This window comes from Cavia porcellus, unplaced genomic scaffold, assembly GCF_034190915.1.
Source record: "Cavia porcellus strain 051 isolate PalLab524CR breed Dunkin Hartley unplaced genomic scaffold, mCavPor4.1 scaffold_13, whole genome shotgun sequence".
NCBI classification, from domain to species: domain Eukaryota; kingdom Metazoa; phylum Chordata; class Mammalia; order Rodentia; family Caviidae; genus Cavia; species Cavia porcellus.
The window spans coordinates 33235727-33250553 of NW_026947496.1; the positions used below are offsets into that span (position 1 = coordinate 33235727).

Here is a 14827-nt window from a genome sequence, read left to right on the forward strand (position 1 = left end):
TTATCCTCTAGGGAGGTAATGCCCTCCCCTTGTTCCTGGAGTGTTTCTATGGATTCCACACTAGCCTGTCAGTATGACTCAGTGTAAGCAACCAATTGTGTAACGTTTTGTCACTTGCTTTGTACTTTCCACTTCTAACTAAACTTTTTCTAAATTCAGGGCTGTTGCTTTTGAGGAATAATCCCCACAATAGTCCACTGGCGTGAAGACCCAACAGTCCACTGGTGTAAAGATTAAATGCCACTCGGCGCAGAGTCTTCCTTACAGTTTGGTTTAGTTTGGCTTGGCCTGGGAATTTTCCCACACCACCTACAATGCTTTTATTTTGTCTTTATTCATGATGTCTATTTTTAGCAGGTATACAATTCTAGGTCAGCATTGACTTTCTTTACAAAACTTGAGATAACATCAAACAACTGTCTTCAGGCTCTTCTGCTTCACCTTGACCAAGGAGCTTTCTGTCTGTGGCTCCTTGGATGTGAACTTGTTTCTTAGCCCTTGCAGCACCAGCTCACTGTCCTAGGGGCAAGGCAGCCACACTGGGCTTGCCTGGCATGTGTTCTCTCTTCTCTTCTCGCTGTCATCACGTCAGCCACGAGGTGGGGTTCCTTTCATGCCTGGCACTGAGGACATGGAGCTGGTGTCTTATGGTTCTTCCTCACGAGTCCCAGCCTGAGGGTGACTGGTCTGGCACTGGACACCCCCCTTTGGCAGGCCTGAGCTTCAGTCTGTGCTCTCCACAGTTTGAGAGCAGAAATCCAAGGCTCAAGTTCAGGGCATCCCTGCATTCTTGGGCAGACTGTGGGATCTTCTGGCTTACTTCCTCCAGGTCCCCTGCTGATTCACATTCTTACCTGACATATCTTACTGTTTTGTCAGGTTTTTGTTTTTTCCTCATCTAAGATGGACTTTTTTGGCCTTAATTTTGCTTTTAATCAGCAGAGAGTTTGGTTATGATAATTTATCTGTCATAAGCAGAAACGGAAAGGTCCTGTTTGATTTCTTGTCCCTTTCCTCTCCCTGCTTGTTTTTAAAAGCTCTTTAATCCCTCTGATTTACACTGGAATCTGGTGAGGGATTAACACACAAAATTCTCTTTTCTCTCCCACTGCTAAGCACCATACATTAAATAATCAATTCTTGATTGTGACATTTAATTTTCACATAATACATTCATACAAATACCTTGTCTCCTTGCTGTGCTTCTCTGATCCACTAATCCCATTCTTTAATGTTGGATGGGTCTCCTAGTTTGTTCTTATTATTCAGTCTTTATAATACACACTTATCGCAAAGTGCTAAGTTCCCTTTTCTTATTCTTTCCTTTCAAGTTGTTTTAAACTATTAACAGCTACTCTTCTATATAAACCTAGAATCATTTTCTAATGCTGTGAATATAATTCCTTTGGAACTGTTTTGAACACTATTAAACCTATAAATTTATTTTAAAAGAATTGGCATTTTATAAATCTCAGTCCTCCCATTCAAAATCAGCAAGGTCTATTCATGGCCGCTTATGCAAGGCTTCATTTACATTTTAATAGACTGCTGCCATTTCCCCTCCCCACTTTTTTTTTGTGTGTGTGTGTTGACACTGTTAAAATCACTGCCTCTATCAATTCATATATTTTGTTGCTATTGTGAGTTGGATCATATTTTCTAAGATTATTTCTAGTATGTTAAAATGTTCTTGGTTTTCTAAATTTTCTCTCATGCTATTTATAAATTTTCTCTTTAGTCATCATTGATTTTAGTAAGTTTTTCTGTGCATTCTATCTACATATGCATTCTGTCTTACACTGGCCAGAACTTCTAAAGCAATATTCAGTGATGTTAATGTTTTGCTCTCCATTTTAATGGTAAGTTGATGTATTTTTAACCAAAAAGCATACTCTTTCTTAGTACACTAAAGATGTACCATGGCATTTGTCTAGTACCTCTTACTCTTTCTTCGAAGCCTAAGAAGTTCCAGCATTCCAGGCCCAGAAGGTTTGGACAGCATGGGTACTGGGAAAATCTAGATTTTATAACCAACAGTGTAAGAGGAGCTGTTTGAATTTACACATAAACATTAGGAGGTTTTTATTTTAAAGTTTGAGTTTCCAACAATGAAGTTAGACAGAATGAAAGTGGCTGGTGTCAACATGATGAAGAATATTGGCACAGGGGAAAATGAGTGAGGGAAGGTAAAACCCAACAGGCCTTGTGCACAAGGTACGTGGAAAGGACAGAGGCAAACACAAGAGGAAAGTCTCAACTATGGAGTCCTGGTTACAAATTTTGTGTGTATGTTTCCTTATGCATGTGTGGAAATGTACAAGCCATCGAGGTCATCTCTTTCTAGATCAATATTTCTAGATGTGCAGTCTGTGGACATATTGTGCAGAAGCCCCAGAAGGACATTTTGGTCTGGATATAGATTCCCAGGCCCTGTACTGGCCTTGAGACTCAAAAGGCAGAGGGAGGGCTAGAAAACTGCCATCTAAAGAGGTTTCCCTGGGATTTCTCACGCAAATCAAAATTTAGGGAAAGACAGACAGACAGACAGAAAACAAGAGGGCCAGAGAGAACAAGAGAAAAGCACTGTAAGAGAAAACAAGGACCATAATTTTGTACTTGCACTGTGGTACAAAAGGTGTAATGTATCAACCTTTAAAAGCTGAATCTGATATTCCCATTAAAATATTATAATTAGATCAGAGAACTTTCAGAGAGTGAACACAGCCATTATATTAGATCACCTAATGAGTAAAGCTCCATACTGTACAAAGCATTTCAAATAATTTGAAAATCAGGAAAGGCAACACCTAACCCATCACATCTAATTATACTAATGAAATGAAGTCAGTGTTTACTAGGCAACTTTCTTGTTGTATTTCTTTGAAATTTTACCCTATTTTTTACTGTAATAAATCAGCAAATGGAAAAGCAATTTTGTTAGTCAAAAAATCAAGGAAGTCTTGGAGGAGGGAGAGCATAGTTTTTCTCAGATGTCCACGGGGAGACTTTGGGGCCACTGTATAGCTTTACAGAAATGGATCTGGGAATGTTGGTTTGATTTTTTTGCCAAAATCTCCTGGTATTAATATTAGTAGCAGGCAGGCTATGGGTGCTACATTTCAATGTCAATGTTTTTGTCCTCCTCTAGCTGCCACCGTGTCACCACCTCTGGCACCTTCACGTCCTACCTGGCTTTTAAATGTGTCTTTGCTTTTAAAATTCATGACCACATCCTCCCTTGTAATAATTGGCATGTCTGTTGATTTTCTTGTGGTGACAAAGTAGCTTGAAAACTTCAGCTTGAACTGAGATCATACTCAAAGGTGCTCAGGGTTGAAGAGTATTTTTAAAAATATGATCACGTTATCTACTAGACCTGTATATAGCCTTGAAATGGTGGACTGCAGCGTAATTGATCAGAGTAAACTCTATGGAATATACTGAGTGCCTGCTATGGGTCATGTACTGGTTCTGTGGACAAGACCTAGGAGACACAGTGCCTGGCTGTGGGAAGTTGCAATCAACAGGCCATTGATTTTTGTTTGTCATTCCTAAAACACACCAAAAAAGAATGAACTGAAACCATCAGACTGCTCCAAGCTCAATAACATATGGGAGCTTACAAAGCCAATCAGCATTGCTTCTCAAAGTGTTTTTGAAAGTTGATGCCAAAGGTGACATATCTGCTCAAAGGATGTTTAAAACAGCAGAACTATTTTCCTGGCCTGAAGACTCACCACTTCCTTCCTTTTCCAGCCACTGTGTACTCCAGTCAGTATGGTCACTCCAGTCCCTGCCATACCACTGTAATCTAAAGCCCAAAGGTCAGCAAGAGCTACACAAATGTCAACCTTGAATCAAAAACCCTAGGAAGGGTGTTCCACGACCATTCGAGGCTGAGGCAGGACGTGGAGGAGCTATCTATGTAAAGGGTACATTAGGAATGTAAGTGGGCTGAGTGTTTATACAGCAAGCTTATATCTGTCTGAGTCTACTTACTGGAGAGAACTGACTGAGCATGATATGTCATAATACTCAGGATGCCACTACTTAAGGGCCAAGGTACCAAGGGCCTGTGGAGATAGCTAGCATCTGCCTTTGACATGCTCCAACGGTCCGCAACTGGCTGCAGCTCAGTGGCCTGTGTGCCACGTCTGAGCCACAACCAGTGCCCCTTCCTTCCCTGTCCTCATGCCCATCTAACTAGAGCTCCAAGAACCTGAGCTGAACTGACAAGTGAGTCCTTCTACAGGAACAGGCTATACAATGTCAGTGTCTCACCACCGAATCCTTCATCTTCTGAGGGAGAGGGTCTGTGGCCGACTCTTCCAGGCTTTGATGTAAAAATTTAGGAAACAATCTGCATTGAATAAAGGACCTAAAAGTGGAAAAACACACAGGCTTTACTTTTTAAAATACATGCCTTGAACAGTTTGAGGCATCAACAACTTCTCCTTAAACTTCATGTCCACAAATGACTAAAGCAAGTGCTCTTCAATTCAAAATTCACAGTAACAAGTGGTGCACAGGCAAGGACTTCTGAAAAGCAGGCTTGACCTTAAAACTGTATGCTAATGGCACCAGTCTAGTACCATAGAAGTAAGGTATTAGGGAGCCCTGACTGCCAGGAGCAGGGTGTCCTCTTCTTTCTGCAGCTCACTGGGCTCTCTCCTTACAAACAGTGCCAGCAGGAGTCAACATGCCAGAGACACATTTGACACTAAAAGATTTTCAAGCCATGCCTAATTTTTCTTTGCATCACATTCTTAATGCACCCTAGCAGTCTAAAACTGTGGTGTTTCCAGCTCCCAGACAGTTATCTTAAGTCACAATCTTTTGTAAGTCTGGACAAATCACATGAGATGCTCTATCAACACCAGAAACTCATTTCAACATTTCTAGTCCCCAAGTATATATTTACATTTTCAAGTGATTAAAGATTATTTTAATGAATTTTGAAACTTTAACACATATGTTCACTTAAAGCAAAAGGGAACAAAAAGCAATGAAACAAAATATGAATCTTCTTTCAGAAGTGTAGGTCTGGTCTTCACAAGGTGATCGGACTCAGTGCACCCAGAGGATCCCTGGGCTGGGCATTCCCACACAGCTCACCGGCCCGAAGGCCACTAGCAGTGAGCGACCAGCTCATGTGATAGCACCAACAACAGGGAGTGGCAAAGGCTTACTCTCCTCTTTAGAGAGCGGCCACAGCTGCAGGAACGGCAGCATGCTGCAGCCACAGCATGGAAAAGAGAAAGACACAGGGCAACTCACAGCAGCACAGATGGGTCGCTGCTCTGCCTGCTCAGATGGTAAGACAATGCAACCAGGAGGCCGCAGAAGGCTGAAAACAGTGCCGGGATGTGCTGTGTGCTCCACGGCTCCTGAAGAAAGAAGAGAAGACAGCCTGAACCAGTGGCCTGGGATCTTATTCTCCTGCCACACATACCTGTCACCTCATCACAAAGAAGAAAACGTCTATTTATTTAGCCTCTTCAACTATCTATAATACCAGGTATCATATAATAAATATATATGATACCAGGCATCATCTAGTAAATATATAGACTAGTAATACAGCTGCTGGTCATCATTATGACTCTACATTACATGCTCTACAGAAAGGCACTCTATGCTTTGTATGACTGTGCAGTAGGTTTGTCTCACCTAGGTTTGTGAGTAGGTTAACTCACAAACATGTGAGTTATGTGTATGCTGGAATGTCATGACAGCCGTGATGTTACCAGGTATACCGACATTGATGTAGTTCATGGCTCAAAAGCTGAAAGGACAGAAAGACGTAGGGGAGTGTTGTTTCTACGAAGCAAATCAACTGAGTCTAAGAGGGAATTATTCTAGCCTGGTATAATGCATGCCTGCAATTCTAGCACTCTGTGAAGCTTAGGTAACAGGATCACAAGTTTGAGCCCAACCTGGGTAATTTAGCAGTTTAGTGAAGCTGAATCTCTGCTATGCCTTTCAGATCAGACTTTTCTTTTTTTAAGAGAATGGATTCAGGTCAGACTTTTTTTTTTTTTTTTTAAGAGAATGGAGATGTTGTTCAGTATGAAGCCCCTGAGCTTAATTTTTAGTACCAAGAAAAATTACTAGGAGCCAAGCATGGTGGTGCACACCAGTAATCGCAGCACTCGGGAGAGGGGAAGGGACTAAAACAAGAGGATCACAGCGAGTTCAAGGTCAGCCTCATTACCCAATCAGAACCTGTCTCAAGGGAAAAAACAAGAAGGAGCTACTCAGAATCTTTTTGCAGACGTCAGAAGACTTGGAAGGAGGGGACTGACAAGATAAAGTGGTTCTGCCAAGTGTCTGTATTCCTCTCTTGCTGTCCTGCTCCTGAGATTGCGCACTGCACACTCCTCGTGACCCTTTGGGGGCTGGGCTAGTCCAGACCCCTCGAGGTCTGCACCAGACACTGAGACTGCTGGGGTTGAGGGAGGAATACTGAAGGGGCAGAGCAGAAGAGCCACACATAGCTGAGCTATAATTTAAAAAAAAAAAATACATTCGAGGTTGCAAACAGAAAATATTGATATCTGAGGAAGAAGAGAATGCCCAAGCAAAGTGGGATTCTGAAGCAAACATTCAACTGCCCCACGTGTGACCGCTGAGAGTCAGCTCAGGCCTCAACAGCTTCATTCTGCAAGGAGCAGCAGAAGGCAGGAGAGGAGGTACAGACCGATACTTTTAGTGGTGCTTCAAAGTAAATGTTTACATTTGAAACATGTGCGTATTAGTCTTGATTTTATAGACATATTATTTACCGTGCTGACACCCACACAACATACAGAAAGGTTTGGAGAAGATCTGGGTTTAGATAATCTATCACTCACAGATAATGAAGCGTATACCCTGTGACGGTTTGCTTCAAAATTAACAACCCTAATTGCTCTGAGATGTGTCTCATGGGCCCCCAAATTGGGACTGATATGGATTGATGAGCACTGGTTTCATAAAACTCCCACAGGTTTTGAAATATTTTTATGAGGTAGAAATAAAACTGTCTAATGGTCTTCCAATTCTGCGGTGGATTTCGTATGCATTTGGGAATCATTTTGATGAGAACATGCACACAGGGCAGTTTGGTTTTATGCAAAAACACACTCTGAAAAAAATCTTAGTTTCAGCATCTTTTTCCTTAGAAATTTTAGACATTTCTTATGATAGGATTTATAGGTGGACAGAGTCTGGTTATAAAGTAAACACAAACCGGTCAAATTTTCACTGTTATGCCTTTCAGATCAGACTTAAATGCATTCTCTTTAAAGAAATAGAAATATGTTTTTCTTATCCCTTTAAACATGGAGCATTTCTGAGATCTGGGTTTTCATAATCCTAAAATAATAACTAGATCTTATCACTCTGATTCTGATAGAAGTCCTATTTCTAGGTGCATTTTTGACATAAATCTCATCTTTAAATAAGAGGAACTCTATTCTTGTAGAACTGTAGAATTTCAGTGAGATCTGAAGTGTCATCCAGCCTCACAACGGTGTTCTCTTGTTCTCGCTTCACACGTGGACCATAATCAGTATGCAGAAGCAGGGGTGAGTGTGTAAGGGACACCCCAGACTCTGGGCTCCCTACCACCCAGTAGCTACTCAGTAGGCTTACTTACAGCTCTTACACACCTGAGGGGCTGCTAGTGCCCATACTTGGCCAGCTCACCACAGGTGGTCAGGATGTGACCTGCTGACCACATGTGTGGGTATTAGTAAAAATCAGACTTCCCTGTGTGCTAATGGCAGAACCTTTCTATTTCATTTTGTTTTTCACCTTAGTGGAAAACATCATGCGTTTACAAGAACAGACCATATCTCACTTTTAGGACTAGATACTAAAGAACAGTAAGATTGTTAGGAGGAGGACAGGATGATGAGTCCTTTGCATCCAGGCCTACCTGTATAGATACAGGTGCGTGTACATGCACACTCACACAATTATGCATACCTCTTTGAAAATAATGACATTTGCTTTTCTTTCTAGGCTTCCTCCAAGTTACTGGTAATTATTCAATCCAAAAGTTAATATAACACCTTTTATGTGACACCTGCGGCCTATGCAAATGAGATATAAAACAAAGCAGACATAAACTATCTCCTCCAACTTCAGTTGCTCATAGTCGAGCTGGGAGCAATGAAAAGTATGCACAAATAACCATGCCATTACCCCAGCTCCCTATGCCGCCACCTCCCTGGCCTGCACTGAGCATTGCCACTTTGATCTCTTAGGGTGCCTTGAAGGTATACGTGTCACTTGAATTGTGCATGAGGAATCAGAGCTTTTACTGTCCCAGCTCCTGTGGTGAATATCTGTACTCCTCATGAGAAGTGATTACACACAGGAATTCGTAGAATGAACACAAAGGAGATAGGACTGTCCATGGGACTCTGGGAAAGAGGACCAACTTCTGCCACATCACAGGGACAGATCTCATCACCCATCATTGCTCACATCACCATGGTTCATCTTGGGGCCTGGGACACTCACCTCCACAAATGTGTCCCACATGTACCTCGCCCTCCACACAATACAGTCCTTAGGCCCTAGTAAAAACCCAACTTCTTTCCATTTCCTGGACTTGACCTTAGGTGCCCCTTGTGCTCACTGTCATAACCTGAGTCCAAATCTAACTGCAGGTGAGTGCTGTGATTCCATTTTGAACAACTTCTGAGCTGTCATTACTCTTTTCACTTTTCTTCCAAATCAGTGCCAAATGCCACTGTCACAGTTTCCCTATCCAAGTTTAAGGATTATGGCCATCCAGTGTTAACTGTACTTGGGAAACAGTGTGTTTTTTGAGAAAAGATCTTGCTGAATTGCCAGTCTAACCTTAAATTTATAATCTTTGATTAGCTGGAATTTCAGGTGTATGCTAGGCGTCCAGCTACTCATATACTTTTTAACAATCCAGGAAGGAAGAAGTGGCAGACAGCCATCTAGATACCTAAGATCCATTTTTCCTTCCTTTCTCACTGGCAGAGATTTTTCCTAATTATTCAGGCAGCTAACAGCTTATGATTCCCACTACCTTGTTGCTAGAAGGGACACAATTCTAGCCATAAAATGCAATCTGTAGTATAAACAAAAGTGAATTAAAACTTGGACTTTATTTTCAAATTTTGTTATTAACATTATCACCGTCTTGTTCATTGTCATCAGAAGCAACAGCTATTTATGCTAATAATAATTACCATTTATATTAGTTTTCTATTGCCACATAATGAATCATCACAAATCAGTAGCTTAAAACCACAAATTTATTGTCTCAGGTTTGCAGGTCAGGAATTTGGGCAGGGCATGGCAGGGTTTTCTGCTCAGGGCCTTGCTGGTTTAAAATCATTGGTGTTTGGTCCTCTGATCTCACCTGAGACATGGAGTCCTCTCCGAGGTGTTAGGGACTGGTAGAGTTCCCAGCAGCTGTGGGACTGCAGGTGCTGGTTCATGCTGAGTGACTGTTGGATCCCACTCTGGCTCTTGGAGGCCACCCTCGGGTCCTGGCCACATGGTCCCTTACACATGGCTATTCACTTCTTCAAAGTCAACACAGAAAGTTCTCTGTTGCTTCCCCTAACCCTCTAAAGGGCTCCTCCTTCTAGGTTGTCCTTTCTATGCACCCAGGGTGCCCTCCTTTTAAATTAAATGTTAATTTAAATCAAAGTTACCTGACTGGACCCTAACTCCACCTGTGGAACTCGTTTGCCTCATCCAGACAGTGTCTCAGGAGTGGCCCCTTCCTCTTCACAGTCCCTGACCACTCTCAGGGGACAAATCACTCCGAGGTGCACACTGGGGGCAGGGATCTGTGGCAACCTTAGAATCCAGCCTGCTACATCATTAGTAAGAACCCTTTGGCCACATTTCAATAGGCATTATCCAGTCAATCTCATTTGCGTCTCAGGACATCCCTAGGAGGTCGGTTTCACTAATCCATTTTAGGGGGGGGGTCTGTGTAAATGAGGTGTGTACCCTAGGGCAAACAGTGAAAGTGCTGTGCTTCAAGTCTGCCATTGGAACATAGTAATGCTAATGTCTTCTTTGTCCATTAAGTGGGGATACAATAAAGGGCAAGTGAGAAAACACTTGGGAAATTACTTTGTAAATTAAAGTCCCATAGATGGGCAAGGTATCAGAAATCCTGTGAATTGTCCTTCCGGTGATGATACACGTACAGGACCTCAGAGACTCAGACCTGGGGTCTGGGATCTGACGCGTGTCACTTGGTGTCTCTCTGGAGGTCCATTTTCTCATTTTAAACAATAAAGTGAAAGAGCTGGAGTGGGCAACACCTGAGATCCACTCCCATGCTAAATATACTCTAGAACTATAAGTTTGTTTTATACCTACTCTTAGGTTTTAAACCTGGAATGCAGAGAAAATGCTACTGTTGTAGGTTATAATCCTTTTAGTACCTGGAAGAAGCAAGAGGCAAATCATTCGACAAGCTGTCATTAATGATGCTTGGGGAACATTAAATTATAATAATGTGCTCCAACCTCTGGGTCCCCTCACCATTAATAAAATAGAATCTCTTCGTAAGGGATAATAAAAAATAGAAATCATGGTTTATACAGACAAATAGAAAGCCTAGCTAATTAACTACTCAGCCATTTCTCCAGAGAGCAAATATTCTGGTTGTGTCTGTGTATTGCTGTCATTTAAGTCAGTGAGGGAGGCCATTTGTGTGTTACTTGCTATCATTCTGGATGAGACAAAGAGAATGTGAAATTAAAAGAGGAATCAAATTTTCTTTTCCTAATTAATATTCCAAAGGGCAAAATTAATGCATATCCCTCAACCTACTTCTTCTAAGCAATAATAATAGAAATCAAAAGGTAGTAAATACAGGTAGAGAAACGCATCTCTAATCAGGCATCTGACATGCTGAAATTGTTCACAAAGACCCATCCATCCATCTCCCAGCAGCAGAGATGAAAAGAGCAAAAAATCAATTCCAGTAAAGCAAAAAGTAAGCATAAAAGGTATAAACAAAAGCATCATTAAACAAGAAGTGGAATCACAGCTTTGGGTGGGTGGGAGTTGGGTTAAGATGGGTGAGCTTTTCTCTCTGTCTAAGGACCCCCTTGTGAATTTGCTAACCACATTCACTCAATTCACAGCATTTAATAGGTGCTGCCTCGTAAAGTGGAGAGTCTATCTGAGACCATTAGAAAACACAGGACTTACAAATGAGAGAAATGCAAATTGCTCCATTTTTTACCAAAATGAGTTTCAAAATAAAATTAGAACATTAGAAAATAAAGTTAGAACATTAACATTTTGTTACAACACACTATACTATTTATCACAAGTGATGCTTGTTCTATGCTGAGCAAGAGAAGCCAACACCTACCGGAGAGGAAATAAACCTCCCCAAAGTACCTCATGTTCCACCTCCTCTAAAGCCTGCTCCAATACTCCAGTCAACCCCAGAGCCTTGAAGTGCTCAGCCCTGCACAGAGACAGCAGTGTGCTCTCAGAATGGACTCTGTCCTCCGATCCAATAATTACTTTACTCTCTAATGTCCTGCACAGGATTGAAAACAGAAATACACAAAAGGCTCAGCTCAGGACAGTACTGCGGGGCCAACTTGAGCAGTTAGCTTCTGCTCCCTGCAGTACTTGTTGGGACATCCCAAGGCTGGGCTGACCTTGGTAAGAGAAACAGCTGGCATTAATCAGTGTGTCTCATGTGGAAATGGAGTTGGACAGAGAGAAAAGGAAAGAAGGACCTTGCCCCAGGACTGGCAATCCCTTCTGTCTCAGTAAGATTCTTCAATAGCTTCTAAACACTCTATGATTTGGGGGAGGTCATGTAATAGATGAGTGTGTGTTTCTTTTCACTGCAATAGAAATGGTAACAATGAGGCTTTGTATCTTTCAGGTGAAGTGAAATTCTCAGAACATACAGCTTCCCCTCAGGAAGGCTCACAAGTCATTCTTGTATGGAAAGAAAACATTCTAAGGACTCAAGACTTTGCTGTTGTCCACAGAGTCAATCGTGAATGGGATCAGTGAATTATTCACATCGAATGAACTTCAGTGGCTCAGGAGCATAAGGCATGAGGCAACGGTTCACCCTCAATCAAAGATCAGAGTGAGCAGATGTAATCTGATAGCACAGAGCTCAGCAAACTGAGGGTCACAAAGGCAAGTTAGCAGCACTCCTGGGCCATCAGACAGGTGCCACAGAGACAGGAAAGTAGCAAAAGACACAGTCCTTTCTTCTCAGGGCCACAACCTTCATCCACGAAGGATGAATTGGACGATGAGAAAAGAGAAAATGAGTCAGAGGAGGTGGTGAGTAGCTCCGCTTCAAACATAAAGCTAAAGGCAGACTTGTATTTGATCCCACAATCTCAGGACTGCAAGGGAACATGAAGAAAAATCTCTGGATGGTGGAGCTGTGAAGTTTCCTGATTGTGACAGTGACTACGTGACTACACACATTTGTCAAGATGCATCTAGCCATGCACTTAAAATTACTGAATTCAATTGTGGATGCACTGTACCTTGACAGAGTATAGTTTTTCTGTTGCTGTTTTTGTTGTTTGTTTTTTACAGTGATTTGAAAACAATGATAGAGAGTTTCACTACAAAGTAATAGGAGATAAATACTGGTTAATATAATGTGTGTGGTTGGGAAAAGACTGCAAGGGGCTGTGAGAGACTTTCTGAGTGTTGGAGACGCTCTATAGTTTAACCAATTGTAAGCGTCTTTACATGACAACAAGTGTTACTCAAAACCAAACCAAAATTTGTTTTCTGTAGTGTGGATTGATCGCAAGGCCTTCACATTGAACCTTTTTTTTTTTTTTATGTTTGTGGGGTTTTTTTGTCTTTTTCTTTTTTATCGGTACCAGGGATCGAACTCACGACTGCCTGCTTACAAGGCAGGTGCTTATGCCGCTGAGCTAAATCCCCAGCCCCCTCATTGAACCTTTTTAAAATTTATTTTGAGACAGAATCTCTAGGTGATCCATGCTCTAACTTGAGATCCTCTTGCCTAAGCTTCCTAAAGTGCTGGGATAACAGGCATACCCCATTATGTCTTGGCAAAACAGATATTCTTAAAGGCTGAATTTTAAATGTGATTTCAAAGATTAATGAATAAATAATAAACAAACAACTACCAGAAAACAATAAAGCAATATGGTTCTTGCGAGAAAATGTGTGAGTCACAAATTTTACAGGCAGTGATTTTTACAGAAAGGTAGTAGAGAAATTTCTCAGAAATAGAAGGGCTCAGAAAATATTCATAGAAAAATTTGTGAGTCACAAATTTTACAGGCAGTGATTTTTACTGAAAGGCAGTAGAGAAATTTCTCAGAAATAAAATATTCTTTCTGGTACTTTTCCTGAATGAAATATTCAACGCCCAGAGACTGTGTAAAAATAAAGTATGTCTTTAAAAGTACCAGAATATTAATGAATTATATAACTATTCATCGACAAAACAGGATGAGCACGGTATCAAACAGTGTCACAAGGAGCACACAAGATGCATGTGTGTTCTAGAGAAAGAAGCCTCTTCCCCTCCCTTCTCTCCCTCCCTTTCCTCAAACGTTTCCTGAAAGGAAGATCCACATGGAAGAGATAGAAGTAATGAGAGAAGGGACTACGACACTGACCACCCGAGGGAAACCAAGCTGTGAAGTGCTGGGAGACAAAGAAGTTGAAATTTTTCTCCTCCACAAAGAGAAGTTGAGAAAATAATTGTCTTTTGACACAGCATTGGTAAGTTTAATAAGACTTCAAATGAATCTTTTTTAAAAGTTGTAAGGTTTTTGTTTGTTTGTTTGTTTTTTTGAGACAGGTGCCCAGGTTGGCCTCGAACTTGCAGCAATGCCCCTACCTCAGCCTCAGGAGCGCTGGGATTATAGCCATGTGCCACCACATCTGGTTTTAATGGTTATTTTTCAAAAATGATCATATGCTATATATTAAGAACACTCTGGAATTTATAACATTTCAATTTAATCTTTTACATTTACTTTTATTTCATCAAAAGTGTGCCTATGGTTTAAAACATTAAGTACTGGGATTTATAATGTCCAGAAATACATGTTACATGAGTTTATCTCCTTCCCAGCGGAACATGCCTGGGCCACGCTGCATGTGTGTGCCCCTCGCAGAGTGTGAGGTACCATCATCCTGAGACTTTGAGGACCCACAGAGCCCTGAAGCCAGGCCCTGCCCAGAAAGTGGTGATTTTTGCTTGTTTCTTCTTCACCTATTCACATCCCTGTTTTCAAAAAACAACCTGCTTCCAAATCAAACGTTCTGGATATCTTTTACCATTTCAGATATTTCTTACTGACTTTCTAACAGAGAAGAAGGATTTGGGCCACCACTATGCAGAGCTTTCTCTCATTCTCCCATCACAGATACAGCCGGATAATTATTCAGATCCTCATAAATGTGACCTGTGGCTGGGCCATATGCATAGGATAGTTATATTTCTTTTCTGATATAACTTTTTGTTTTCCTAAAGTTAAGGTTTGCCTTTTTTTTTTTTTGCCTTTTTGTCATTTGAGCTTGCTTGGCTGCTGGCCTAGGATTTCATTCCCTCCATCTGTACCATGTGTCCTCCAGGTGTTGACACTCTGTGCTTTGCTGTCCTCTCCTGTCCTCTGGTCCACAGAGTCTGGTGCAGTCTTGTTCCTTTACCCTCTTTGAGTGGCATTTCAGAAGGAAGTGAAGGTCATGAAGAAGTGGGTTCCTCTGACCAGACTGTAGATCAGAGCCTCCCTGACATCACTGCCTGACTGACAGAGAGAAGACTGCAGGAGGCAGTGTGGCCAAG

The 14827-nt window shown here is 41.5% G+C and overlaps 1 protein-coding gene across 5 annotated transcripts in view; it reads right to left on the reverse strand.

Annotated features, from left to right (window-relative positions):
- The window catches only part of Pcnx2 (pecanex 2), a 205278-nt gene that overhangs the window by 125471 nt on the left and 64980 nt on the right, over positions 1-14827 (reverse strand). For all 5 annotated transcript variants that reach the window (XM_063260053.1, XM_063260055.1, XM_063260054.1 and 2 more), the window contains 2 exons: positions 5278-5387; positions 4282-4378 (listed from right to left, as the gene is read on the reverse strand). In XM_063260053.1, the coding sequence (XP_063116123.1) occupies positions 4282-4378; positions 5278-5387 (207 nt within the window). The remainder of the gene's footprint in view (positions 1-4281; positions 4379-5277; positions 5388-14827) is intronic.